Source organism: Eretmochelys imbricata, chromosome 2 (assembly GCF_965152235.1).
Source record: "Eretmochelys imbricata isolate rEreImb1 chromosome 2, rEreImb1.hap1, whole genome shotgun sequence".
NCBI classification, from domain to species: Eukaryota; Metazoa; Chordata; order Testudines; family Cheloniidae; genus Eretmochelys; species Eretmochelys imbricata.
Genome location: NC_135573.1, coordinates 228,211,349 through 228,238,758, shown reverse-complemented (window position 1 = coordinate 228,238,758; position 27,410 = coordinate 228,211,349). Strand labels below are relative to the sequence as shown.

The window sequence follows — 27,410 nt, the reverse complement described above, 5'->3', positions numbered from 1 at the left end:
GAACACACTTTTCTCTAAAACCACGTTCCTCCGCAATTTGGAGATCATGGTGTTAATGGGGCAGACTCGTGCCATGGAACGCCGATTCTGGGCCTGGGAAACAAGCAGAGAGTGGTGGGACTGCATAGTGTTGCAGGTCTGGGATGATTCCCAGTGGCTCCGAAACTTTCACATGCGTAAGGGCACTTTCATGGAACTTTGTGACTTGCTTTCCCCTGCCCTGAAGCGCAAGAATACCAAGTTGAGAGCAGCCCTCACAGTTCACAAGAGAGTGGCAATAGCCCTGTGGAAGCTTGCAACACCAGACAGCTACCAGTCAGTCGGTAATCAATTTGGAGTGGGCAAATCTACTGTGGGGGTTGCTGTGATGCAAGTAGCCAATGCAATCATTGAGCTGCTGCTATCAAAGGTAGTGACTCTGAGAAATGTGCAGGTCATAGTAGATGGCTTTGCTGCAATGGGATTCCCTAATTGTGGTGGGGTTATAGATGGAACACACATCCCTATCTTGGGACCGGACCACCAGGGCAGCCAGTACATAAACCGCAAGGGGTACTTTTCAATGGTGCTGCAAGCACTGGTGGATCACAAGGGACGTTTCACCAACATCAACGTGGGATGGCCGGGAAAGGTTCATGACACTCTCGTCTTCAGGAACCCTGGTCTGTTTAAATGGCTGCAGGAAGGGATTTACTTCCCAGACCAGAAAATAACTGTTGGGGATGTTGAAATGCCTATAGTTATCCTTGGGGACCCAGCCAACCCCTTAATGCCCTGGCTCATGAAGCCATACACAGGCACCCTGGACGGTAGTAAGGAGCTGTTCAACTATAGGCTGAGCAAATGCAGAATGGTGGTAGTGTGTGCATTTGGACGTTTAAAGGGTCGCTGGCGCAGTTTACTGACTCGCTCAGACCTCAGCGAAACCAATATTCCCACTGTTATTGCTGCTTGCTGTCTGCTCCACAATCTCTGTGAGAGTAAGGGGGAGATGTTTATGGTGGGGTGGGAGGTTGAAGCAAATCACCTGGCCACTGAATACATGCAGCCAGACACCAGAGTGGTTAGAAGAGCACAGCAGGAAGTGCTGCACATCAGAGAAGCTTTGAAAACCAGTTTCATGACTGGCCAGGGTACTGTGTGACACTTCTGTTTGTTTCTCCTTGATGAAAAGCTGCCCCCTTCGTTGCCTCTAATTTCCTCTAAGCCACCCTCCCTCCCCCCTTCGATCACAGCTTGCTTGCAAAGGAAATAAAGTCACTATCGTTTAAAAAGCATGTATTCTTTATTAATTGATTATAAAAATAGGGAGATACCTTGTGAGTTAGGCCGGGTGGGGTGTGGTAGGAGGGAAGGAAAAGGCCACTTGTTGAATGCCAGCCTTCCTTTGCTTGGGCTGTCCACTGGGGTGGAGTGGTTGGGTGCCCAGAGCATCCCACCCCGCATTCTTGGGCGTCTGGGTGAGGAGGCTATGGAACTTGAGGAGGAGGGAGGGTGGTTAAATAGGGGCTGCAACGGGAGTCTGTGATCCTGCTCCTGTTCATGAACCTCCACCAGATGCCGGAGCATGTCTGTTTGATCCCGCAGTAGCCCCAGCGTTTCCTCATGCCTCCTCAGATCTTCCTGCCGCCACCTGTCCTCACGTTCATCTGCCACCGTCCTGTACTCTGCTATTGTGTCCCTCCACACAGCTCTGTCAGTGCCAGACGACTGCATGAGCTCAGGAACATGTCATCGCGCATGCGTTTTTTTCGCTGCCTTATCTGAGATCGCCTATGGGTCAGAGGAGGGAGGCTTGAAACATTTGCAGCTGCTGGAGGGAAAAAAAAGGGAGTGAAGTATTTTAAAAAGATACATTTTACAGAACAATGGCTATACTCTTTTACGGTGAACAACGCTATCCACATTACATACTAAAATCTCATGTGCTACAAAGTTGCATTTTGCATCTTATATTGGGTGCCTGCGGCTTTGGTGTTAGAGATCACACACGCAGGGCCGGGCAACAGAATTCAGCTTGCAGGAGGCCATAGTCTTTCAGCTTCTGCAACCTTCATAACAGCAGCCCCCTCCTTTCCCATACCAAGCAAAGCCCGTTGAGTTGGCCATTTAGTGCTGCAGTTTTCCTGTTAACGTGCAGCAGCAGAAACCAAACTAACCCCCCCGCATCCAATTCTCTGGGATGATTGCTTTACCTCTCACCCCACCGCGTGGCTGTTATCAGGGAAGATCCCTGCTAGCCAAACGCGAACAGCTCAGCGCCAGTGCACCCCCGCCACCGCGTGGCTAGCTGCAGGGAGGATTTCTTTTCAGCCACAGGCAAACAGCCTAGTAGGAATGGCCACCTCTGAATGTCCCCTTAATTAAATTCCCCTATTTCAGCCAGGTTACCATGAACGATATCACTCTCCTGAGGATAACACAGAGAGATAAAGGACGGATGTTGCTTGAATGCCAGCAAACACTGGGACCATACGCTGCCAGGTTTTGTCATGCATTGATACCAGATTACTTGCTACTAGCATGGCGTGGTAGTGTCCTACCATGGAGGATGGAATAAGGCTGCTCTCCCCAGAAACCTTCTGCAAAGGCTTTTAGAGTCCCTCCAGGAGAGCTTCATGGAGATGTCCCTGGAGGATTTCCGCTCCATCCCCAGACACGTTAACAGAGTTTTCCAGGAGCAGTATTGGCCACGAATGCATCCCAAGTCCTCAGGGCTACTTAATCATTAAAAAACACTTGCTTTTATAACATGTATTATATTTAAAAAGTTACACTCACCAGAGGTCCCTTCTCTGGCTTGGTTGGGTTGGGAGGGTATTTCAGTCAGGGCGATGAAAAGATCCTGGCTGTCGGGGAGAACAGTGTGCTGTGTGCTCTCCTCAAGCTCGTCGTCGTCGTCCTCATCTTCCCCATCCGCAAAATCCTCAGCCATGGCGGAGAGTACCCCATCATTGGAGTCCACGGACGGGTGGGGTACTGGCTGCAGCTTCTATGCAGCTCGGCGTAGAAGCGGCATGTCTGGGGCTCTGTCCCGGAGCATCCGTTTGATTCTTTGGGTTTCTGGTACGCTTGTCTGAGCTCCTTAAGTTTCACGGGGTACTGTGTTGCATCCCTGCTGTAGCCTCTGTCCCTCATGGCCTCTGAGATTTTTTGAAATGTTTTGGCATTTTGTCTTTTGGAACGTAGTTGTGATCGCTGTATGGGGAGAGGAATCCGTGCTATCAGATCCAGTACCTCCCGTTCGGTCCATGCTGGAGCTCTTTTTCGATTCTGGGACTGCATGGTTACCTGTGCTGAGAGCTCGCCTGGCCAAACAGGAAATGAGATTCAAAAGTTCCCGGGGCTTTTCCTGTGCACCTGGCCAGTGCATCTGAGTTCAGAGTGCTGACCAGAGCGGTCACAGTAGTGCACTGTGGGATAGCTCCTGGAGCCCAATACCTTCGAATTGTGTCCACACTAACCCTGATTCGAAATGTCAATTTCAGCGCTAATCCCCTCGTTGGGGAGGAGTACAGAAATCGGTTTTAAGAGCCCTTTATGTTGAAAAAATGGCTTTGTTCTGTGGACGGGTGCAGGGTTAATTCGATTTAACGCTGCTAAATCCCACATAAACTCGTAGTGTAGACCAGTCCTGGGAGGGAGTTTGGGTGCGGGAGAGGGCTCCAGAAAAATATGTATGGTGGTGGCAGTGCGCGGAGCCGCCTCCCACATCTCTCCCACCAGGAGCCGCAGAGGTGTGCCAGCAGACAGCCATTTCTGGGATTGGCATGGGGCCACGGTATGAAGGGAGCCTCCCTGAGCCCTGCTGTGCCCCGCAGGCCCCCCCTTAGCCCGGGACCCTGGGCTGCAGGCTCTAAAGCCCCTTCGTTAATCAGGTAGACTTAATTGGGTCTAAACATCTGTACAGGACTGGTGCTTCTTCATAGGAAAACAAGTAACGATAACCGTGGAATCTGAGATCTATAGTATATTAATTAAGATGCAGATTTTGTGCAAGTTCTTGTTAATAATTTTGTATAGAGAATCTTATCTGGGAACTAAAATTGTAATGTTGGACCCAGATATTTATTTGGTGAAAATAATGAATAAGGAATGAGAAGAAGTTGAAACATTTATTTGGCTTGATGACTGATATGACAAAGAAAAATGCTAATCTCTCAAATAGGCAGATTTACAGGAATGTGCTCATAAATTGGGGGGGGTGCATGTATAGAACTGAATTTTGAAAAGCATCAGACAGCTAAATCAGCAGGAGTATAGAATAATTTTTCACTACTAAAAGGAGGGGTTTTGATGAGGGTGGTGGTATTAGACTGAGGTGAGCAGAATCCAGATATAAAAGACTCAAAGGAGAGAACTCGGAAGAATGGAATTTTGCTGCTCTAAAGGAATTGAATTGTAGTTAAATAGATCTGAGTGTTTTTTTCAGATAACTGGAAACAAAGGAGAATGCAGAAGGGAAATGATTAATGAGGAATGGAATTGGATTGGGAGGATGGTCATAGAACTAGGTGAGGAAAGGTGGGAAAGCGTTGGTGATTCTGCACCACTGCACACACGCATAATGTGCTGTGTATATTTTTAATTTTTTGCACAGAAAACACTTTCTGCTTGAAAGTTGCTGCATTTCTGCCTTTTGCCCACCAAAGGGTGCTGTGGCAATAGAGCAGAGCAGCAGCTTCTGGAAAGCTTGGGAAATCAAAGAGCCTGCCTTCTTCACAGTGCCTGTTTGGCCAGGTCAGGAGACAGCAGCATGGGCTGCGGGGGGATCACAGACTGGCTCATAAGGGCTAGTGAGGGAGGACAGACTGCAGCAGGAGCTGAATGGGAGTGGAGGCGCAGGGCCACAGCAGGGAGGGGGGGTGCAAGGCTGTATGGGGGAAAGGGGTGGTTGAGTAGGGGCACAGAGACACATGGGACCAGGGGAGGGGGTGCCGGGACATATGGATCCAGGGACAGATGTGCCTGACTGAATGAGAGAGTCTAGGGGTCAGTCAGGGTCTGCATGGGGGAAGCTCCCTAACAATTCTCCCCCCCTCGCCCCCCCCCACCAAAAACAAACAAAAAAAACCCAAAACTGTTCCATACTTTTCCCACCCAAACCCAACAACCCTCCCAAAGTTCACACCTAGGCTCCTTTCCAGAAATTACTTCCCTCTTGCTCAGCTCCTCCGTTACCCCAACTCCCCCAAACCTTTGCACTGCTTCTGAGGGGTGCAGGAAATAAGATTTCAGTATTGTAATAATTCATTTAAACTACTCAGAGTTCTGTATTAATATACCTAGTAAGGAATCTATTTGTGTCAAAACATTTTCTGAATCTTTTTTGTTGTCTGTATTGTTACAGACATACTTGGTGACAGGTATGAAATAAATACCTGAATAAATTTGAAATAAATTGCCAAAAATAATTGAAACTGGTGTGAATATATTGTGTTGTTTTGACAAATGTGCAGAATTTTAAAATATTGTGTGCAAAATTTGTGGTGGTGGTGGTGGTTGTTTTCGCCGAATTCTCCTAGGAGTTAAATAACTTTCATGTCATTACATGTACGGTATTGATTCAGTATCCGTTCACCATGATGCTGTTAACACTCAAGATTGCCAGCAAGGCAATAATAATAATTAATAATAACAACAACAACAACAGAACTAAATGGCAGCAATGGCTTTAATTAAAATGATATAATTGTACTCTACCAACTTAAATAAACATTTGCCAAATGTTCCTTTAGTATAGTATGTCTTCTTAGGGCAGACCAAACTAGTTTGTGCAAATCTGACCTGACATTTTTAGGTCACACGGTTGACAAATGGTATAATAGTAAACAAAAAAGATTCAAGCTCTCTAGCAAACCCCTGAAGAATGTAAAACAAATGCAAGGTTTCTTGTGTATGGTGGGATGATACCCCATACTTTTTTTTTTTCGTTGCAATTACTGAATCATCAACGCAACTGAATACTACCCTGTACTTTTGAGCACATTGCAATAGTTCTTTTTTTTTTATTTATTTTAAAGGAAAATTGTAGTCTATATTGGCTCAACCAGGTCAGAAGCTATCTCAGATTGTACATATGAATGCTAGTAGGCTATGGGGTGTTCCTAGCTCATAGCATTGGTGACAATCTATATCATCAGTCTCATTTACACCAGATGAATGAAATGACACCAATGAAACATTTGGCAGCAGGACAGAGTAATAGAGATTTTGGGTCAAATTAAGGGAGTCTAAGTAGGTATAACTTGTGTATACTGGCTCTTGGTATATAAATTATATCAATGTAGACTCAGATCATCTTGAACTAACACCCAGTTACTAACATGTCAGTTACACACTATTATACATCCACCTCTGGGTTTGGCTGACAGACTAAGTAAGATGTGATTTTAATTTCTAGTGAAGGAAGGGTCTAATTTACACAGTGAAGGGTGTCACAAATTACATACTTTTAGACTGGCCTATAAATTTAGTCCATTGTCTAAAAGATTATTAGCTGAATATGGTTCGGTGCTTGGAATACGCTAGTCCACCCTAATTTAAATGGTAGAGTGTTGGAAGTCACATTCTGATGAGACATCTTTATTATGTTCGCTGCTTTACATGTTACTATGTTAAAACTCTAGGGACTAGCCCTTTTTGGCCATGTGTCATTGCTGATATAGGTAATATTGTGGAATGTAATCTGTCCCCTTGTACTCCATACATTTTTTTTTTTTATTTTCATGTGTCATAAATTAGACTTGATTGCTCTGTAAAAATGGTGTTTTCTGGTCTACAAAACTAACTTGATCTTGATGAATAAGGTGAGTGGAGTGGCATTGCTGTCAAGGAGAATATATGTAATACGTGTGCATGTTTAAGTACATCATTAACCATGGTCTTTTTCATTGTCAGGGTTTGTATATAGTGAATCTGAATCCACTGCATTAGAACAATTTGAAGGTGGCCCTTGTGCGGTGATTGCACCCGTTCAGGTAATGTGCACTGGTTACAGAAATGGTTCAAACTTAACAGGCACAACATTTCACCAGCTTTTACATAATTTATATGGTACCATAGCTGAATTAAAAAAAACAAAACAAAAACAAGCCAAAGATAGAGAGGGATCTCCAGCCAGTTGAATTTACAACATCTGATAACTACAACACATGAAACAACAGTCTAGGACAGGGGTGGGCAAACTTTTTGGCATGAGTGCCACATCGGGGCTCCAAAACTATGGAGGGCTGGGTAGGGAAGGCTGTGCCTCACCAAACAGCCTGGCCCCCACCCCCTATCTGTCTCCTCCCACTTCCCACCCCCTGACTGCCCCCCTTAGAACCGTCCAACCCCCACCGCCCTGCTCCTTGTCCCCTGACTACACCCTCCTGGGGTCGCATGCCCCTAACTGCCCCCCCCCGGGCCCGTACTCCCCATCCAACCACCCCTGCTCCCTGTCCCCGACTGCTCCGACCCCTATCCTCATCCCTGCCTCCGACAGGCCCCCCCAGGACTCCCACACCTATCCAGTCCCCCTGTCCCTTGACTGCCCCCTGGGATCCTCTGCCCTTTATCCATCATCCCTGCTTCCCGACCCCTTACCATGCCGCTCAGAGCACCAGGACTGGCAGCTGTGCTGCCCAGTTGGACCCAGCCACGCCGCTGTCCTGCCTGGCAGGAGCTCGCAGTCCCGCCACCCAGAGCGCGGGCGGCATGGGGAGCTGAAGCTGTGGGGGAGGGGAAAAAGTAGGGGAGGGGCCCAGGGCTAGCCTCCCCGGCTGGGAGCTCAAGGGCCGGGCAGGACAGTCCTGCAGGCCGTAGTTTGTCCACTTCTGGTCTAGGAACAAGAAGGGTCAAAAATAGTCTATCAACATAGAGACTTTGCAAAAGTGGTGATTTCCTTCTGGCAAGTAAGAGAGACGAAATTCAAGCGTAGGTAGCTTAAAAGAAGGTATTGAGCAGAGGCTGAGCGGCATAAAAGAGAGCAATTAATGTAGCAAGTGAAAAGAGAGCACAGATGAGGATGTAAGCAAGACTGCTATGAAATTGAAATTTCATAATCTTTTTTACCTCCAGTTCACCAATACTTTTCTTAAAAGTATTGCTTTCACCACGGCAGTCACAGGCACCACTGCAATAGGTAATTCTGCTCAAAAAAAGTAGAGCGTTGGAGTTTCAAGTGCTTACTGAATAAACAAGTGGAAATAATAAACTTTCATATTGCCAAATTATTGGGACTCAAATCTGTGAAGTCAATATAATTAAGACATTAAAATTGATTATTGCCATTCTTGGGACTTTTATACTGGAAACTTTATATGAATTGCAGTACTCTTGATTGCCTGTGATGATGGTTTTCAAACTTTCATAGTGTGGGTTACATGTTAGTATCTTGTAGCCAATCCCAATGTGAATTAACATACCTGTGATAATTTAAGCAATTGTTTAAATGGCAAAGTAGTAATAGGAAAGTATTTAGTCTATTTTTTTTAGCTCTTTCTAATGTAGCTTCCATTGCAGTCTGTGGTCCACAGTTTGGGAGCCACGGGTCCATGACACAGGAATTATAATACAATTAAGTCCTCCTAATTTGGGAGAAAAGAACACAGGTCAGTCAGCTGCCTATAAATCTAAATAAATGGAAGGGGTGTACCAATGGTTCGAAATCTGTGAGACTGTTCTCATTTCAGTGTATATAGGTTCAATCCCCTTGTCCCTGAATTTGTGTTTTAAAAAAAATGTATGGGTGAGTTAAATGGGTTTCAATTGGGGAAGCTGGAAGGAAGGGATCAAACATGAGGAGTAAGGAGAGAACCTGGAGTAGCTGCTGCTAGCACTGGATGGCTAAAGAGCCCCAATAGGAGAATCTCTTGGGTAAGTGAGCCTGATGCAAGGAAAGGGAGACTATGGGAGTGCTGTAACACTCTGAAATACTATATGGTATGAATATTAATTAGAGCAGGAGCATATAAATCTTATATTTACTTTTGCTTTGTAAGTGGCAAAAAGAACATTTTGCATATTTACTTTTGAAGTTGGTAGTTTTGATATTTGATTTTTTTTTTCTTATCACAAGGATTTATAGAAAAACCTAGCAGATATGTAGAACTGCAATACGTTTTCAGACTGATATGGGGAAACATTGCCCAGGCACCCTTTTAAAGAAAAAAATGTAGCTTGCAAGCTGCTGAGCTGGTTAATTGCTGAAAATGTTAAGTTTGGTCTCTGCATGGAAGGAGGTTAGGGTAGTTTTCTATATAACTTAGGATGTAGAATTATGATATGGTGGTGTACCTTCACTTAAGCAAGAGTCCCATTGGGTAGTAGTCCTTAGTTCGGTATACAGTTTGGCATACAGGTATGCACTCTGGTAGGCAGTATGGGTATACTTCACACTTGACGTTTGTACTTAAAACTAGAGAAACTTATTCTGAAGTCACTGATGTAATAGGATTGAGTAGGGAAACCAGAGAACAAATGAAGTTCTGGTATGCTTTCATAGTTTGATCTCAAACATCTGACATTTCAACTGTATATTAATGCTGTCTTTTTAATATAAATATAATGTGAAATGTAGAATTGAATTGATTACTTCCTCTTGTAGTCTAATGCTTGTTGCTTTAATTACATAAAGGCATTCCTTTTGAAGAAGCTCTTCACCTGTGAGAAGTCTGCTTGGAGAGAGTGTCAAGGTAATTAGGATCTGTTTTCATATATTTTTTTTATTGTAGTAATTTGCATTACAAAGGGGTTAAATATTTGTACATTTGCCTGTTAACTGTGCTGCCATGCTATCTTCATAGTGGGGAAAAAACTATACTTATACTTCACGTGGCACTAGTTTGTTAATTTTCATACTTTGATGCCAGTCTGCAATATTATTGATCACATTGGTGGACATCACTGATTGAAACATTCATCTTGGATTAGTTTAAATTCTTATAAATGAAACTGAAAGTGAGGAACACAAATCTTATTGAGGTGTATCTTTGGAGGGCTGGTTTTAAATTTCTATGCTTTAAGACAACTGCCAACGTTAATAAGTGGGTGCATACATCCAGTGCTAATAGCATACTTAAGACAGTGATAAATAGTAATTGAATTCATGCAGGATTCTGATCTTTCAGAGGAAGAACAGAAGAACCTCCTTTGTCATACGTTATGTGACATTTTAGAGATGGCTTGCTCTGATAATTCTGAATCCTACTCTTTGGCAACATGGATAAGAGGAAAAACAACTGAAGAGACTGCTAGTATTTCTGAGAGTCCGGTCGAGTCAAGTCATCAAGAGGAACAACCCTGTAAGATGTATTTCTCTCTAAATTTATTGTGTTAACTCCTGAGCAATAGTTCATTCTTCTAGGGACCCTAAAAAAAAAGGGGGGGGGGGGTGGAAAAAGCTCTCCTGCCAACATAGTGTTGTCTACACTGGCGCTTAGGTCAATGTAACTTACATCATTCAAGGGGGTGACTTTTTTACTCCCTGAGCGATGTAAGTTATAAAGCATTAAAAGCTAGTGTAGACATAGCCTTAGTCTTAAAAGACATATGGTGTGAGGAAGGGTGCACCATCAAGGTAATAGTCATACATTATTTATTCCAGTTTTTGTTGCACATGCATGTACTTGTTTTTTGTAGGCAATATTGCAAGAGAGAGCTTTTAAGAACAGATAAGTCAGGTGACAGTATTGAATACAGTTTGGATCATAAGCTCGTTTTGGTAAGGGTTGTCTTTATTAGCTTCTACTAAGTGCCTCGGATGCTTTTGAATGCTCAGATAATAGTAGTTAAACATACTTGTTCCTAGAAGCTGCTTAATCAACAAAGTTCAACCTCACCATTTAGTGATTATTAGAAAGATTATAAGTCTATCAGACAGGATCACTTATGAAATTTCTGCCCATTTTTGTCAACAAACATGTTTTTCCACTTAAGACGTAATGTTCATAAAGTTGTATTGGCAACTTATTTCTAGGGATTGGTAAATTCTTTCTTTGAAAGATTATTGTACCCAGGGCATAGTAATATCTGAGTAAAATATTTTCTGTATGGTTTCCGGTTTGTCATGAACATCTTCTTTGTGCTGTGAAATTTCTCTTGTAAGAGATTGGAGCAGATTCTGGTTGCCACAAGGCTTTTCCAAACTTACTCTCCTTGTTAAAATACTGACCTGTACTGAGGACGATGGAAACATGGAAAGTGGGCTTGCTCGCCACAAAAAGTCCTCTCCTTTCCCCTGCAGCAAGCTTGATAAAGGCAGGCCGGCCACTTAGGTTTCTCTTCACTGCACTGTCAACTCAGGCTCAAGTTTTGCCCCAGCCACAACCTGTCCTTACACACAAATCTCTAGCTCAAGTTCAGTGGTACTTTAAGCTCCACCGAGCTAGTCCATAAAGGAGGGTGGTTTGAAGCTGAGTGCTGCTAAAGCTGGACCTAGTAATGGAGAGGGAATGCAGCAATTCCACTTACAACTAATCAGCTGGTGATCCAATCATTCTTGTTCAAAATGTTCAGTAGTGTGGTCACTCTCACTACAGCTAGGCTAGTTGGAACATATGAGCTAACTGTTGTAGTGAACTAATCCGTCCCAATGTATTTCTATATATAATTATAATTTTTTTTTTTTTTTTTTTTTTATGTTGCTGTACCAGTTTGGAAGTTGTGGTTGACTTTGTCCTTTATAAATGGAATGTGATTTCACATCCCAGCATTAGTCAAAATTTCCCTCTGTTATGAAGAACAGGAATCTTTAATGGTGAACCTCTCTCTCCACTCTTGGGCGCTGAACAGCTCATCTCTTACTTGTACTCTGGAATTTAAGAAGTATTTTGATTTTTACTTCCCTCCTGGTCTCAAGATTTTTTTTTTCTCCTGTCCTCATTTTCTCCTATTTTAGCTATAGCGGGCTTCCCAGTCCTTATCTGGCCAGACTGTGGACAAAGAGATGGGTTCCAAGGAACTGATGGCAGTGGAAAGTTTCACCACTGGCAGGGTTAAGACATAAATTGAAATTTTCTGCCTTTGCTGCTTTCACCAAATGAACGTTCAAACTTTGCCTTTTCATTTTTCAAGACTTTCGATGTTGCAGAGGACAGGATGGTTTCACAGATGGCAGTCAGCTTGACAGACAGGCTGCTGCTTTTGGGAGTCTAATTACATACTTCCAATGGAATAAAAACTGAATATATTCATAATGTTGTAAACATTTCTACTTCTGGCTTAATACATTAATACTATAAAATAATTCCAAATATTGTAAATATATAGTATTTTTTTAAACTCAGGTTTTCTCTAATCACCTTTTTTCTTATATGGATTTTTTGTATTTCATCTGTTCTTTCCTCTCCTCTTTTTCTCACAACTAAATGTTGTTTCAGTGTGATCTCATCTGAGTTATGCGTGTCTCCACTATTTTTTTAGCGCTACCTCTTCTCTTCCAGGCCTCTCATCTGTTATCTGCCTGTTTCCTGCTTTTGTTCCAAATGTTAAGTTTCTGCTATTCCACTCCAAGTATTGCAGAGTGAAATGGTCTAAAATACTATTCTTAGAACTGCCAACAAAGTGGACGCACATATAGAATGGTCACATTTGTTGAATCTGTTTTTGTGGTGTACACTAATGACTTGTTGAGTTTTCACTTTATTATAATAGTGCAAGCTCTCTGGTTCAAATGTTGATTTGTATATTTATTCACTCTAACTTTTTTCATTTCCTTTTTTTGGTTTTTAAAAAACTTAGTCTCTTTAGCTACGATAGCAGTTATGACGACTTCTTTAAAGTTACAATAATTTTCGTTATGAACTACTGTTCATGTGTTTTCCAAAATAAGTTTTTGTGCAGGAATGTAACATGCATGATTTCTGCCCCCCCACCCCAATTTTTTTTAGACTATGTAAAGCTTTTTAGCCATTAAGTTGGAAGGATTAAATGATCATTTCCCTTTTTAAAAAAATATTCTGGGCAAGTCACTTTTTATGGGGATATCTATCTTGGTATGTGAGTGGTCCACTGACTAGAGAAAAAAGCTTGTACGTCATAAAACAAATAGCTCTGAATTTTTTTACTTATATTAAAAAGGAAATCTATTAAGACAAGGATCCACAGGTAACTTAGCCATTTCAGGATTGATTTTAAGGTTCCAACTATTATCCGTCCACACTGCACATTTGTAGTATCTTCTGTTCTAGTTCAAGTATTTGACTTCATACTTCTTCAAAATGATATAGTAGGACATGAGACTTACGAAAAGGTCACATTCTTCTTATAAATATAACTTGCAATTCCTGACTACTTGTGATTTTTAAAACCATCAATATGTAGGTGACAGTGCTGAGGATACTGAAATCATGGTCCCCCAAACTCCTGTAATTCATAAATCTGACACTAGTCATTGCAAAAGTCACCTCTTGACTAGAGAGAGAGAATCATACTGTGTATTGCAGGCAAACTAAAAAGACCCTTCAAAATAAGAGTTTGATATTCAATTAAGCTATTCCTCTACAGATAAATGAGATACTTTGAGGAATGATTAATGCTTTGTGAACCTTCATACTGGATTAGTAGTGTTGCTTATGACAGGTACACATGTAACTGATACAAGGCTCAATCATGCATCCATTGAAGCAAATGGAAGCACTGCTACTGACTTCTGTGCCTTCAGGATCAAATAGATATTCAGTTTTAATTGAAAGTGGAAGCATCTGTTATATCTATTATACACAAGGAATAAGATAAAACATTTGGGAATATTGGTGGAGTCAAAGCCTGTTAATGATGCTGCTTTTTGAGCGTCTCTTGTAATTTTAAATACTTGTTTTACACATTTTACAGGTATCAAAATAGATTTTAGAACCTACTTATTTAAAAACAAGTGAAAGTCAAGAAAAGCTCATTTCATCTCCGTTTCAAAAGCTTTTACAAGGGACCAAAGGTCTACACTGAACCTGGGACGACACTGCATGCTGTATTTTTTTTTTTTTTTTTTCCTCTAGCTGTAGATATATTTGAGGAATGTCTGAGGCTAGTTAGTTTAGAGCTATGAAATCTTGTTGCAGGAACAGTGTGCCTAAAACTGTCTGGAACCATTTTAATTTGTTTACAAAAACAAATGTTACTTAAACATTTGAAAAAAAAGTACAGCTTTCTTACATTGACACTGCTCTAAAACTATTCAAATAATTATGCTTGCTTTCCTCTAGAAAATAATACTTGCAGTTGACTTGCAAAATTATTTGTAGCATGCTTCTGCTTGGTGACTAACCATCATCATCACTTTTGCAAAATCAACAGTTTATATTTTCACAAAATTTCAAGACTACAAACTAGGGGCTCTTGATTTTTTTTGGTTTTGTTTTTTTAAAATTTAAGATACTTTTCTGTAATCTTAATAGTGGTGTATTCACTGATTTGTATGGTGAAGGACCCATATTGTTACAGTGAAGTAGATTACATCATGTAGATACAAAAATTGAAAATAAAATTGAAAATTTCCAAAGGAGGGGAAATTAAAAATATAACTGAAGCTTGAAAGTATACTAGCTTGCTGTGTGTATCTTGTGTCATTTTTTGCCATGTGTAGTGCTGAAAAGTGTCTCTTGTGTATAGCTGCCTTGGCTGCCGAAGAGCTTGGCTTTGAGCGATTTCATGCATTAATTCAGTAAGTAACATGTTGGAACATTTAAAATGCACTATTTTACAGTCTCACTAATATTCAAAATCAGATATATGGCAAAGTGTTGTAAGGGTAGGTCAAATTTGGAGTTTAAAACTTTGTTTTTATCTGTGTATTTATAATTCAAAAAGGAAGCAATAATTTGTTCCAGATTTTATCTAAAATATCTGATTAGCACACTTTGCACATGATTATGTGCAGCTCTTTGCAGTTAATTAAAAAAAAGCATATTTAATAAATTTTGATTAAAAAGGATATGAATAATTCAATTTGTTGTGATATGGTCTTCACAGATTATGATGATTTTTAAAAAATGCTTGTTTGACTTGTACTGCAAGAAACAGTTTGCCTCACCTGGTATCTTTCCATAACTTAGACAGGCCAGGAAATTTTTAAAAGAAATGTTTTGTCTTATATATAAATATAAAATTTGTAGTGACCTTTAGATTATTATATTAGTGACTTTTATTTTATCCAAAATATTCTTAAACTTCTATTACTGTTCTTGTTTTGTTCCTTACATTTTATTCCTGTAAAGATATAACTTTTTATTTATTTATCTATCTATCTTCAGAGACACATTCAACAGCATTTCATCCTTCAACCCGGCATTTAAACAAAAACTAGAAAGGATAGGGGTAGAGCTAAAATAGAGGAACATATATATCTATTTTAGCTTTAGCACTGTCCTTTCTAGTTTTTGTCTAAATGCCAGGTTGAAGGATGAAATGCTGTTGAATGTGTCTCTGAAGATAGATAGATAAATAAATAAAAAGTTATATCTTTACAGGAATAAAATGTAAGGAACAAAACAAGAACAGTAATAGAAGTTTAAGAATATTTTGGATAAAATAAAAGTCACTAATGTAATAATCTAAAGGTCACTACAAGTTTTTATCACCTTCAAGAGTGCTTACAATAGTCTATGCCAAGAAGTTTTTAAAACATCCTTTTGTGTGATGGAGGAGAGAGGAGGAAAAAATATAACATGTTGCCCGACCTCATAATCAACTCTTGTCTCTTCCTTGGTCCTATCCTAGGTCCCCAGATGTTTACCTAACACAGTTTCTCACAAAACACCCCACTGGGAGTGGACATCCTTTCCCATGCCCTGTTGACCAAGTTGATTTGGTGGGTTAGGTTTCTGAACTTTCTGTGCCTCCTGTACCTCTTTTTCAAGGTTGCAGGATGCCTTTTGTTACCAGGAATGGCTTGGGTGAACCTTCCCCTCACAAGCAAATTTGCACCATTGCAATATACATTTCTTAACAATAAATAAGATTTATTAAAAACAGAAAATAGTGGAGTAAAAACAATGGCTTGTTTAGTATATTTAGATTTACACTTAGCCTAACCTCTAATGTATGTTATGCTTTCTCAGCTTAAGTGACAGAAAAGAAACAATGCATATGTGTTAAAAGAAATCTATGATTGTGATTCCATGCTGTCCCAAGAGAAAGCAATCACCTCCCTTATCTGCATTCAGAGATTTCTTCTACCTCTGACTTTCATTTAAGATCTGCCTGCACGTCCAGATATGCCTCCCATCATTTAGATTAGCCACCTTATTCTCCATACCAGTTTTTCCCATTACACTCACTCACACACAAGTTGAGGACTTTTTGCTTCGCTAAGGCTGTGTCTAAGAGGTGGCCCACTGAGGATATGACCTTTTAACAGCAGCCTTTCAAAGGCTTAATGATTCCTCTGAGGCTTCATTCTAAAGACCAGCTTGCCCCTCAAAGAAAGTGGTTTATAATAGGTCCTACACATTGTTCATTGAAGGGAAATAGTTTCACCTGGTTGGGTAGAGTTTTTCTTTAGATATAACTCTTCCCCTCTCCCTTCCTTTCATTATTAATTACTGTACCGACAGACCTATTCAGTCCACTGCAACTTCAGATTTGAAAAACTTACTAATTATTTATTCTAGCCACTTTGCACTATTTCAAGTGTACATAATTTATACTAAAATATTTGCATATCAGTAAAAATATAATACTGTAACCAGCTTCTCTAGAGAAACCATTTATTTGCTCTTCTGATAAGTAAATACTAATAGTTATGTCGCAGGTGTATTAACTGCAGAGATTGCTGTGTAACTGTCTCAGTGTGCAGTAACACGGATGTTACTCTTTTTACTTAAACAACTTAAATTTAGTACCTAATATCCTTTTTACTTTTTACACTATTCTAATGCTACATCTAAATTATTTCTCCTTTTTTCTGTCTTCAGCAAGCAATCATTCCAAAGCTTTCCAGAACTAAAGGATGCACTGTGGGATCAGTATTCAGTGTGGACAAATAAATTTGGAGTATTGCTCTTTCTGTATTCTGTGATATTGACAAAGGTTTGTTTTTAAAAGAAAAGATTTGATTATTACCCCTTTTACTTAAAGATGAGCAGCAAGCTCAGAATTTAAAATTTGAGTTAATTCTAGATTTATGGGTAGGATGGGCTCCTCATTAATGTTGTAGTGGGGCATCCAGCACAGAAATAAACTTGTAAATTATTTTTAAGAAAATTCCTTTCTGAACGTCACAAGGTATTTTATAGGGGAGTAGGTGGAAAAGAATCTTTTTATAGAGTTAAAATGTATTTCTGTGTTGACTGCCATCCCATTCCTGCCTGTTTAGTAGGGACATTAGTCCCATAAATCTGTAGCTCCATTTTCATTTTAGTCTTCAGTTCAGCTGGTAGCAGTAAAATCCTGAGGAAGGGGGAAAGTCAGAGGATCTCCTTGCAGCGTTCCCCCACTGATTAACTGTGAGTGTAGTGATTGTTCCTTATCGCATAGACTTTAAGGTCAGAAGTGACCATCATAATCATCTAGTCTGCCCTCCTGCACATTGCAGGCCACAGAACCTCACTCATCCACTCCTATAATAGACCCTAACCTCTGGCTGAGTAAAGTCCTCAAATCATGGTTAAAAGACTTCAAGTTACAGAGAATTCACCATGTACACTAGTTTAAACCTGCAAGTGACCCATGCCCCATGATGCAGAGAAAGCTGAGAAAACCCCAGAGTCTCTGCTATATTTAGGGTCAGTTAAACCCTGAGCAGAGCATGTGGGCAAGACCTACTAACCAGACACCTGGGAAAGAATTCTCTGTAGTAACTCAGAACCATCCCCATCTAGTGTTCCATCAGCAACCATTGGTGATATTTACTGCTAGCAGTCGCAGATTAGCTACATGCCATTGTAGGCAGTCTCATCATACCACCCCTTCCATAAACTTACCCAGCCAGTTATGTTTTTTTGTCCGTCCCTCCTCCCCACAACTCCTCTTGGCAGGCTGTTCCAGAACTTCACTCCTCTGATGGTTAGAAACCTTGGCCTGATTTCAAGCCTAGACTTGTTAATGGCCTGTTTGTCTATTTGTTCGTCTGTCCACATCAGCACTTAACTTCTCTCCCTCCTGGTATTTATTTAATTTAAGTTATCCCCTAGTGATATATAGAGAGCAATCACATCTCCCCTCAGCCTTATTTTGGTTAGGCTAAACAAGCCAATCTCTTTGAATCTCCTCTCATAAGGTAAGTTTTTCATTCCTCACATCATCCTAGGAGCTCGTCTCTGCACGTGTTCCAGTATAGTTTAATCTTTCTTAAACATGGAGACCAGAATTGTGCCCAGTATTCCAGATGAGGTCTCACCAGTGCCTTGTGTAACAGTTCTAACACTTCCCTCTCTCTGCTGGAAATACTGTGCCTTATGAATGCTAGGACTGCATTAGCCTTTTTTTCACAGCTGCATCCCATTGGCAGCTCATAGTCATCCTGTGATCAACGAATATGTCCTAGTCTTTCTCCTCCTCTGTCGCTTCCAACTAACATGTCCCCAGCGTATAGCAAAAATTCTTGTTAGTCCCTAAATGCATGACTTTGCACTATTAAATTTCATTCCATTTAGTCTATTCCAGTTTATAAGGTCATCCAGATCTTGTCTGGTGGTCCTCCATATTGGCAATACCTCCCAACGTTGTGTCAGCCACAAATTTTAGTAGCCCGCACACCCTTTTTTTGCCAATGTCAATAACAAAAATGTTAAATAACATTGGTGCCAAGACTAATCCCTGAAGTACTGCCTCCACGAGTAACCTCCCTCCAGCCTTAGATTTCACCTTTTTTAGTATGGCCTGTTGTAGTCTCTCCTTTAATCGGTTCCTTATCCATCTTGCAATTCTCATATTAATCCCCATCTTCACTAATTTAATTAATAATTTCCCATGTGGAACTGTATGAAATGCTTTATTGAAATTCAGGTAGATTAGATCTCTACTGCATTTTCTTGACTAAAGAAATCAGTTACCTTCTCAATTAAGATTAAGTTGGTCTGGCACAATATACCTTTTGTAAAACCATGTTATATTTTATCCCAATTGTTAACCTCTAGGTCCTTAACTACTTTCTCTTTCAAAATTTGTTCTAAGACCTTGCGTGCAATTGAAGTCAAACTAACAAGCCTTTAGTTTTCAAGATTACTTTTTTTCCCCCTTTGTTAAAAATAGGAACTGTATTAGCAAATCTCCAGTCATAGGGTACGACCCCCAAGTTTACAGAGGCATTAAAAAGCCTTGCTAGTGGTTCCTTTAATGTTCTTGGATGGAGATTACCTGGGCCACTTTTAGTCCCATTAAGCTGTTTGTGTCTGACTTCACCTTGGATGTGGTCATTTCTACATCCATATTCTAATTCCCATTATTCAACCTGTCACTACCCCAAGCTCTTCATTAGCCTTATTAAAAACTGAGGCAAAGTATTTGTTTAGATGTTGGGCCATGCCTAAATAATCTAACCTCCACCCATCCTCAGTGCTTAGTGATCCCACTTTTTTTTTCTTGTTTTCTTATTTATATGGCTATAGAACCTTTTACTGTTGGTTTTAATTCCCTTTGCAAGGTTCAACTCTGCTTGGCCTTTGGATGTTCTCATTTTATCCCTACGCTTTCTGACCTCCAACAGGTAGCTTCCCTTGCTGATCCCTCCCTTCTTCCATTCCTTGTAGGCTGTCTGCTTTCTCTTAATCACCTGCTTAAGATGCTTTCTCATCCAGCTTAGTCTGCAGCCCTTCCTTATGATTTTTTTCCGCTTGCTTGGGATGCAGGCTTCAAATAGTTTCTAAAACTTTGACTTAAAGTAATTCCAAGCCTCTTCCACATTCAGATTTTTGAGTTCTTTAGTCTAGTTCATTTTCCTAACTAATTTCCCTTAATTTTTTTAAGTTAACCATTTTGAAATCAAGGACCCTAGTTGCAGATCTATTTTTATATATCCTTCCATTAGTTGTATTGAATTAGCTCATGGTCACTTGAACTAAGGTTGTCCACTGTAACCACCTCTTTTATTTGGTCCTCGCTATGTATCAATATTAGGGCTGTCCATTAATCGCAGTTAACTCATGCGATTTAACTCAAAAAATTAATTGTGAGTAATCGCAGTATTAATTGCACTGTTAAACAATAGAATACCAATTTAAATTTATTTAATATTTTGGATGTTCTTCTACATTTTCATATATGGTATTCTGTGTTGTAATTGAAATAAAAATATATATTTTTGATTACAAATATTTGCACTGTAAAAATGATAAAAGAAATAGTAGTTTTCAATTCACCTCATACAAATACTATAGTACAATCTTTGTCGTGAAAGCGCAACTTACAAATGTAGAATTTTTTGTTACATATCTTCACTCAAAAACAAAACAATGTAGATCCTCAGTGCCTACAAGTCCACTCAGTCCTACTTCTTGTTCAGCCAATCGCTAAGACAAACAAATTTGTTTACATTTATAGGAGATAATGCTGTCCTCTTCTTATTAACAGTGTCACCAGAAAGTGAGAACAGGCATTTTGCATGGCACTTTTGTAGCTGACATTGCAGTGTATTTATGTGCCAGATCTGGTAAACATTTGTATGGATCTTCGTGCTTTAGCCACCATTCCAGAGGACACACTTCCATGCTGATGACACTCATTTAAAAAAAATAATACGTTAATTACATTTGTGACATAATTCTCCCCCCAAGGAATTCAATGTCCCCTGCTCTGTTTTACCCACATTCTGCCATATTTCATGTTATAGCAGTCTTGGATGATGTCCCAGCACATGTTGTTGTTCATTTTAAGAACACTTTCACTGCAGATTTGACAAAACGCAAAGAAGGTACCAATGTGAAATTTCTAAAAATAGCTACGGCACTTGACCCAAGGTTTAAAAGTCTGAAGTGCCTTCCAAAATCTGAGAGGGACGGGATGGGGAGCATGCTTTCAGAAGTCTTAAAAGAGCAACACTCAGATGCGGAAACTACAGAACCTGAACCACCAAAAAAGAAAATCTGCTGGTGGCATCTGACTCAGAGGATGAAAATGAACATGTGTTGGTCTGCACTGCTTTGGATTATCAAACAGAACCCGTCATCAGCATGGACGCATGTTCCCTCGAATGGCATGAAAGGATATATGAATCTTTAGCTCATCTGGCATGTAAATATCTTGTGACGCCAGCTACAACAGTGCCATGAGACTGCCTGTTCTCACTTTCAGGTAACATTGTAAACAAGAACCGGGCAGCATTATCTCCTGCAAATGTAAACAGACTTGTTTGTCTGAGACATTGGCTTAACAAGAAGTAGGCCTGAGTAGACTTGTAGGCTCTAAAGTTTTACAATGTTTTATTTTTGAATGCAGGGTTTTTTACATAATTCTACATTTCTAGGTTCAACTTTTATGATAAAGAGATTACACTACGGTACTTGTATTAGTATTTTTCAGTTCACCTATTTCTTTTTCTTTACAGTGCAAATACTTGTAATCAAAAATAAATTAAGCACTGTATACTTGGTATTCTGTTTTGTAATTGAAATAAATATTTTTGAAAATGTAGAGAAACCCAAAAATATTTAAATAAATGGTATTCTATTATTATTTAACAGTGCGATTAATTACAATTAATTTTTTTAATCGCTTGACAGCCCAGGTCAATTTCAAATCTGTAGAATGAGTCATGGGGCTTCCAAGACACCAGCACAATCCATGTGGAGGCCCTGAGCTTTTGCCCTGGCTCTTAAACACCAGCATACACAGCCCTTATTGTCTCTTCTGTCAGGTATGCCACTCTGCTGCGAGGCTGCTAGGGCAGTCAACCTTGATGTTTTATTGTCTGATTGTTTTGTTTTGTATCTGCTAGCTTTAAGCTTGTCTTCATTCCTTAACAGCATTTTTTTTATAAATACTCCAGTGAGGGCTTCTGCTTTTTCTCTAGGGTATCGAAAACATAAAAAATGAAATTGAAGATTCCACAGAGCCATTGATAGATCCTGTTTATGGCCATGGCAGGTAAGTTATAAATAGTCATTTTAGTGAGATGTGTTTGCAACCTTTTTATATTTTCACCAGAATAGCCAGATTATTCAATGGTCCCTGTAGAATGGACTAACACACTTTCCCGTGTTTCCACAAGTGATTATTCTTTTAGAAATAGTTGCTGAGCATGATTAGTCTGAAAAGAATTCAGTTGCTATTCTACAGTAAATAAAAGCAACAACTATTGCAATAACTTTCTACTTGAATTTTTGGAACCCCTTTGTTCACACAGTTCGCTGCAATTTGGAACAAACCCTTGTAATACTGAACTTCCAGAGGAAGTATTCAGTCTCTTAAGATGGAGATAAATTGGCAATCTTGTGTTAAAAATGTTAGTTTTAAACTGTTTTGGGTGTCACTGAGATATATATTTAAACTGAATTCAAAGTGTTCAGACAGCAATGCTTGCTAAGATATGAGTTTTCTCCTTTGTTCAGGAATAATTAGATTTGCAGAAATAAATTGCATGTCACTTTTTAATAAGGTATATCTTTCCATTACATAGCCAAAGCTTAATTAACCTCTTGTTGACGGGGCATGCAGTTTCTAATGTGTGGGACGGAGACAGAGAATGCTCAGGAATGAGTAAGTTACTTTCAATTTATAATTTTATCTGTTTTTACACAGCATAACTGTTCGGTGTTAGAAACTTGAGTTGTGCAGTGTTCCTGGTTCACTAGGTGAGATGCTATTTCACTGTCCTTAGGTTCAGTGTAGGCATCAAGGGAAAGTAATATTTAATCCTCCCTAGAATCTTTGAGGCTGGTATTGATTAATCCTCAAAATCCTTGTGAGGCTGGTGTTTAATCAGCCAATATTTATACAGCACTCAGAGATGAAAGGCTATACCTTTATAATTTTTTAAAAAATCACTTGTCTAACTCTCTTCAATTATATTTTCTATGATACATCTCTGCACCCAACTATTCCTGGGGAAGAAAATATCATCTAAAGTCCTAAGTGTATAGGAGGAAGTAAAGGGAGTGCTTGCATGTATCCCAAAACTCTTCAGATTATGTGGGGTGGATAGTTGCTTGTAATTGTGTAGTAAACATATTTTGATTGGTTACATTCCACAGCCTTAGTAAAGAAAGCGGAGTTACAGCATTGGGAAAACAACTATGCTTTTCCCTTCTACCTCGCTATCTTTGTCCTCTCTCCTTGCAGTACACCTTTTTTTTTCCCTCCTTTGGTCTGTTCACTGTCTTCCTCTGCTATCTCATCACATTTCTTCTTTAGTCAGTCTCCTCAGGGTTGGCAACCCTAAAGTGGTAGCTTCCTCATGTAGAAGGCCTGCACAAGTAAAATACAAGGACTTTGTATGGTCGAACGTGACTTTTTTTGAAGTTGACTCCATAGGTATTTTCCTACTGTGATTACTAGCCAGTTGCCTAGCAGCAGCTACCAGTGAGAGAGCTGGACAGGGTCTTCCATGTATAGCTGATATCCAATGCCTTTTGGACATCCTACGCATTTGCACAGTAGTTGAGGAATACTGGTTATTTCAACAGTTCTATTTACCGGTTGCATGTGTTTGTTGCCTGACCCTTTTAATAGGTTAATAATCATTGTGATGATTGACAATTGATATGACTGTGATAAGGTTCTTCTCCCAAAATCAGGCTACACAGAACTAATACCAGTGAGTCCAATATCTTGTTGGGAGCCTCAGGATGAATGGCAAGGATATTCACACTGAGAGCAAATTAAAACCTTAGAGACCTTTATTAAAATAACGAATAAAGCCGGAAAAGATTCAAGCCACATAAAAAGGTAGAGATAATACAGTATTAGGGTATCTGTGGTGGTATTCTTTGCATAAGCTCTTATATTTGCATACACACACCCTTCTTTGAGGACCTGGTGGTAAGATACAAAGGATCAGCCCTGTCTCTGGCATGACAATGAGTCCAATGGTCCAGGTTCCTGAATGAGTTGAAGGCTCAAATGGGGAAAAGCAGAAAAGCCTAGAAGAAAGAAGTAATGCCACATGGTGGGTTGCCCTGTTATAGGGCCTAAGCTAATATCCAACCCAGTATGGCTAAATCTAACTTCCTTACCCACATAGTGTTAAGGTGTGCTTATTCTATAGGTTAACATAATTGATATGTGTTAATACCATTTTAGCTCATTGTCATACCCATCACTTCTTGCTTAAGCAGAGTTGCAGCTGTTACTTCCAAGTTCCTTGCAGTTACCATTTACTGTTAAGTTCCAACTTCTGCCATTGAGCAAGCTTTCCTCAGTTCCCAAAATCTGAAGGTAACCATTAGGCCATTTATCTATGCCAAAGGTTACAGGCCTCCTTAACCACGCTTATGTTAACTTGTTTAAGCTAATGTCTTACAGGATACAGACCCGTAGATTCCTTACAGGAATCTTTATATAATAAAGGCAAGCCAGCCCTGTGGGCTACACGTGGTGAGATTAATCAGTGGAAGGACTACCTAAGATATGATAAATTAAATATTGAAAGCACATACTGTTTAAATTAGATACTTGCATTAGCTTCTGAATAAAAGTGCACATTTACGTTTTGCAGACATTTTAATGATCTCCGGTTCAGTTGTTTGGTATAATTTTTAAAAGGAGCTGCCTGGCCACAGACTGCTACTACTATATTTTAAAATTTGTAACCCCAGAGTACACGTTAAAGGCAAGACCAAAGTACATTTTTTTTTATCTCTAGAAATAATGTCTCTTGTACCAGAATTATCTGCTCACAGGTCTTAAGTATGTAAGATGAAGCAGATGCAAACAATGCACATGTTAAATTTTATTCCAGTCGACTGATTATCTGTCTCTTCAGCCTCTCAAATATCAGAGAAACTTAAACTTCATAGCATTTCTAATGCTCAGCTCTTCTGAACTCTTCCATTGATTCTGCCTCCTGTATTTATGTTCTAACATATCGTTGAGCCTGGATAATAAAAGCTATCCACTGCTCCTAAATAATTTTTTTTTGTATGCAATACTGTCAAAGTGTGCTTCTTTTAAAGATTCAAAAACCTAAGGTGGTTGTGTTCTGATGTTGTTTAATATTAGTTTATTGTACACATTTACTGTGTATAAAATCAGACAAAATAAATATCTTAACAGTTGATATAATTGTGATTTGGTTTCTGTTAACCTGTTTTTGACACCTAGTATCTTGATTAGTTTCAGTGGGAACAGGCGGAGGTCCTAAATCTTAACACTAGAGATTCGTTATTTTAATCAAATTCATGCTTTTGCTTAGTTATTGAAAAAGATCAAATAACAATATTCAAAACTGTTCTGCAGATGGTATACAGTACTGACTTGTGAAATTCCATAAGCATCCACGTGCCATATGGGAATATTAAGTAATTGTTTTCCTGCCCATCTCTCGCCAGTTCAGATTGCCCTTTGTTTTAAAATTGTTTGAACCAGTTCCACTTTACCTCTTTGACTTCCTATCCGCTTACTTCCCATGCTTGCTCTGTTCCTCAGTTCTTCTCTCTTCCATCCTATATTCCTGCACAGTTGGAAGATGCCTTTCAGTTGTGAGTACTAAGTTTCAGATTCACAGAGTAGTTACAAAATAAACTATCTTAACTTGCTTGATTTCTTTATGAAGCATTTTAGTGGTAGACTTTACCAGTTTTCATACCGGTTCCTTTTTGTTGACTCAAATGCTGTGATATAGAAAGTAGTAATTCTTCGAGTGCTTTTCCTGTGGGTGCTCCACTTTAGGTGTTGGTGCGTCCCGGTACCACTGATTGGAGACTTTTGGTAGCAGTGCCTGGTTGGGATGCATGTGCGCAGTAGCCTCCTTGTACCATTGGCGCTTGTGCGACCCAACCCCCTCAGTTCCTTCTGAGCCATCCTGGGCTGCAGACTGAGCTCCAACAGCGGTGTCTTAAAACGACTGAAATAAAACAATTTAGATAGCAATTAGAGTTTAGTTGGTTATAGTCAGTGTAGAAATAGTCTTAAACTTCAGTTTAAAACTATTTCGACTTCCAAAAAAAAAAACCTCTTGAGAGATCCCTCTCCTTCTTTATTTCTGTTTAATTAGAAAATTTAGATAAAGATAGTGCCAGGCTCTCCTGGATTCAAAAGATGCACTTTTTGCAAGGATGCGATGCCTGTCTCAGACAGCCACTCGCAGTGCGTCCGTTGCTTAGGGGAAGCGCACATTCCCCACAAATGCACCCACTGCAACAACCTCAAAGCCAGAGCAAGGAGAGACAGGGATCTTAAGACTAAAAATTATCAGAAAAATCCCTTACTTCTCCATCGGATGCTAGAAAGCCCCCAGGAAGGTACTCTCCAGGCACCTCCTCCCTAGATAGAGCAAGTACCCTTTCCTCCAAAAAAATAGAGGAAAAGAGAAGCATCACCAATGTAGAGAGAACTGTTAAACAGAAAATGGTCTCCAGCGAGATCACTACCCTCAGTGCCGATGGCCAGCAGGGTGATCATGTTCAATGCTCCGGGCACCTCTGGCACCGCCTGCACCGGGAGTATGAATGGTAAAGGCAAGGAGTCGAGTGGCAGGCATAAGACAGCCTCCTCCTCCACGGCACCTGCCACTCCCAGGAAGGACATGGTGCCCACAGAACTGAAAAAGACAATGCCACCCCCAAGACGTAAACTGCCAACATTGGCACTGACCAAAGCCACTCACTAGAGAGCGGCACTGATGCAGGTGCCTGAACATATCTACTCGGCACCGACGACCTCAGCTCCACACATGCCGATGACCTCCACACCAGGGTCTCTGATTCTCTGCACCAATGGCTCCCCGATGCTGCTGACATCGAAAAACCAGGACTCAATGTCCATGCCGCACTTCTCAAGCAATGAGGACGACATGGAGGAGGGAGTATTTTACTGCGGACACTCTTCCCCTTCTGGTACTGAACCCCAGCCATCCCACACAGGTACCAGGGACCATCCTCACAGAGACATATCCCCATGACTGGCTAACCAATGGATGTGCCCACCCTTTCCATTCCCGATGCAATGGGCACACTGGGACCCATGGTCGGCATACAGATCACAGTTACAAAGAATTCACACATCTAAAAGAAAGCAGATACGACCCCCTATGGAGATGGCCACAGAACCCTCGGAGGCACCTGAGGATACAATAAAGGAGTTGGAAGACACCACACAGGACCTCTCATCAGAACATAACTCCTCTTCATCACCAGATGAGTCTCTTTCCCCTGCTCCCTCCCTTCCCCCACCCACAGTAGCAGATGACTCAAAACAATTCCAAGAATTGTTTAGAAGGGTGGCACAGACCCAAAACATCACACACGAAGAGGTAACTGAGAATCAACACCAACTATTAAAGATTCTACATCCAGCATTCACAACAAAAATAGCAGTACTGGTGAATGATGCATTGATGG

At 40.3% G+C, this 27,410-nt stretch overlaps 1 protein-coding gene across 1 annotated transcript in view; it reads left to right on the top strand.

Moving 5' to 3' along the window:
• The window catches only part of MINDY3 (MINDY lysine 48 deubiquitinase 3), a 99,058-nt gene that overhangs the window by 2,713 nt on the left and 68,935 nt on the right, over positions 1-27,410 (top strand). Inside the window, exons 2-8 of the mRNA XM_077808156.1 lie at positions 6,901-6,980; positions 9,620-9,677; positions 10,113-10,286; positions 14,590-14,641; positions 16,893-17,007; positions 21,926-21,999; positions 22,532-22,611. Coding sequence (XP_077664282.1) covers positions 6,901-6,980; positions 9,620-9,677; positions 10,113-10,286; positions 14,590-14,641; positions 16,893-17,007; positions 21,926-21,999; positions 22,532-22,611 — 633 coding nt within the window. The remainder of the gene's footprint in view (positions 1-6,900; positions 6,981-9,619; positions 9,678-10,112; positions 10,287-14,589; positions 14,642-16,892; positions 17,008-21,925; positions 22,000-22,531; positions 22,612-27,410) is intronic.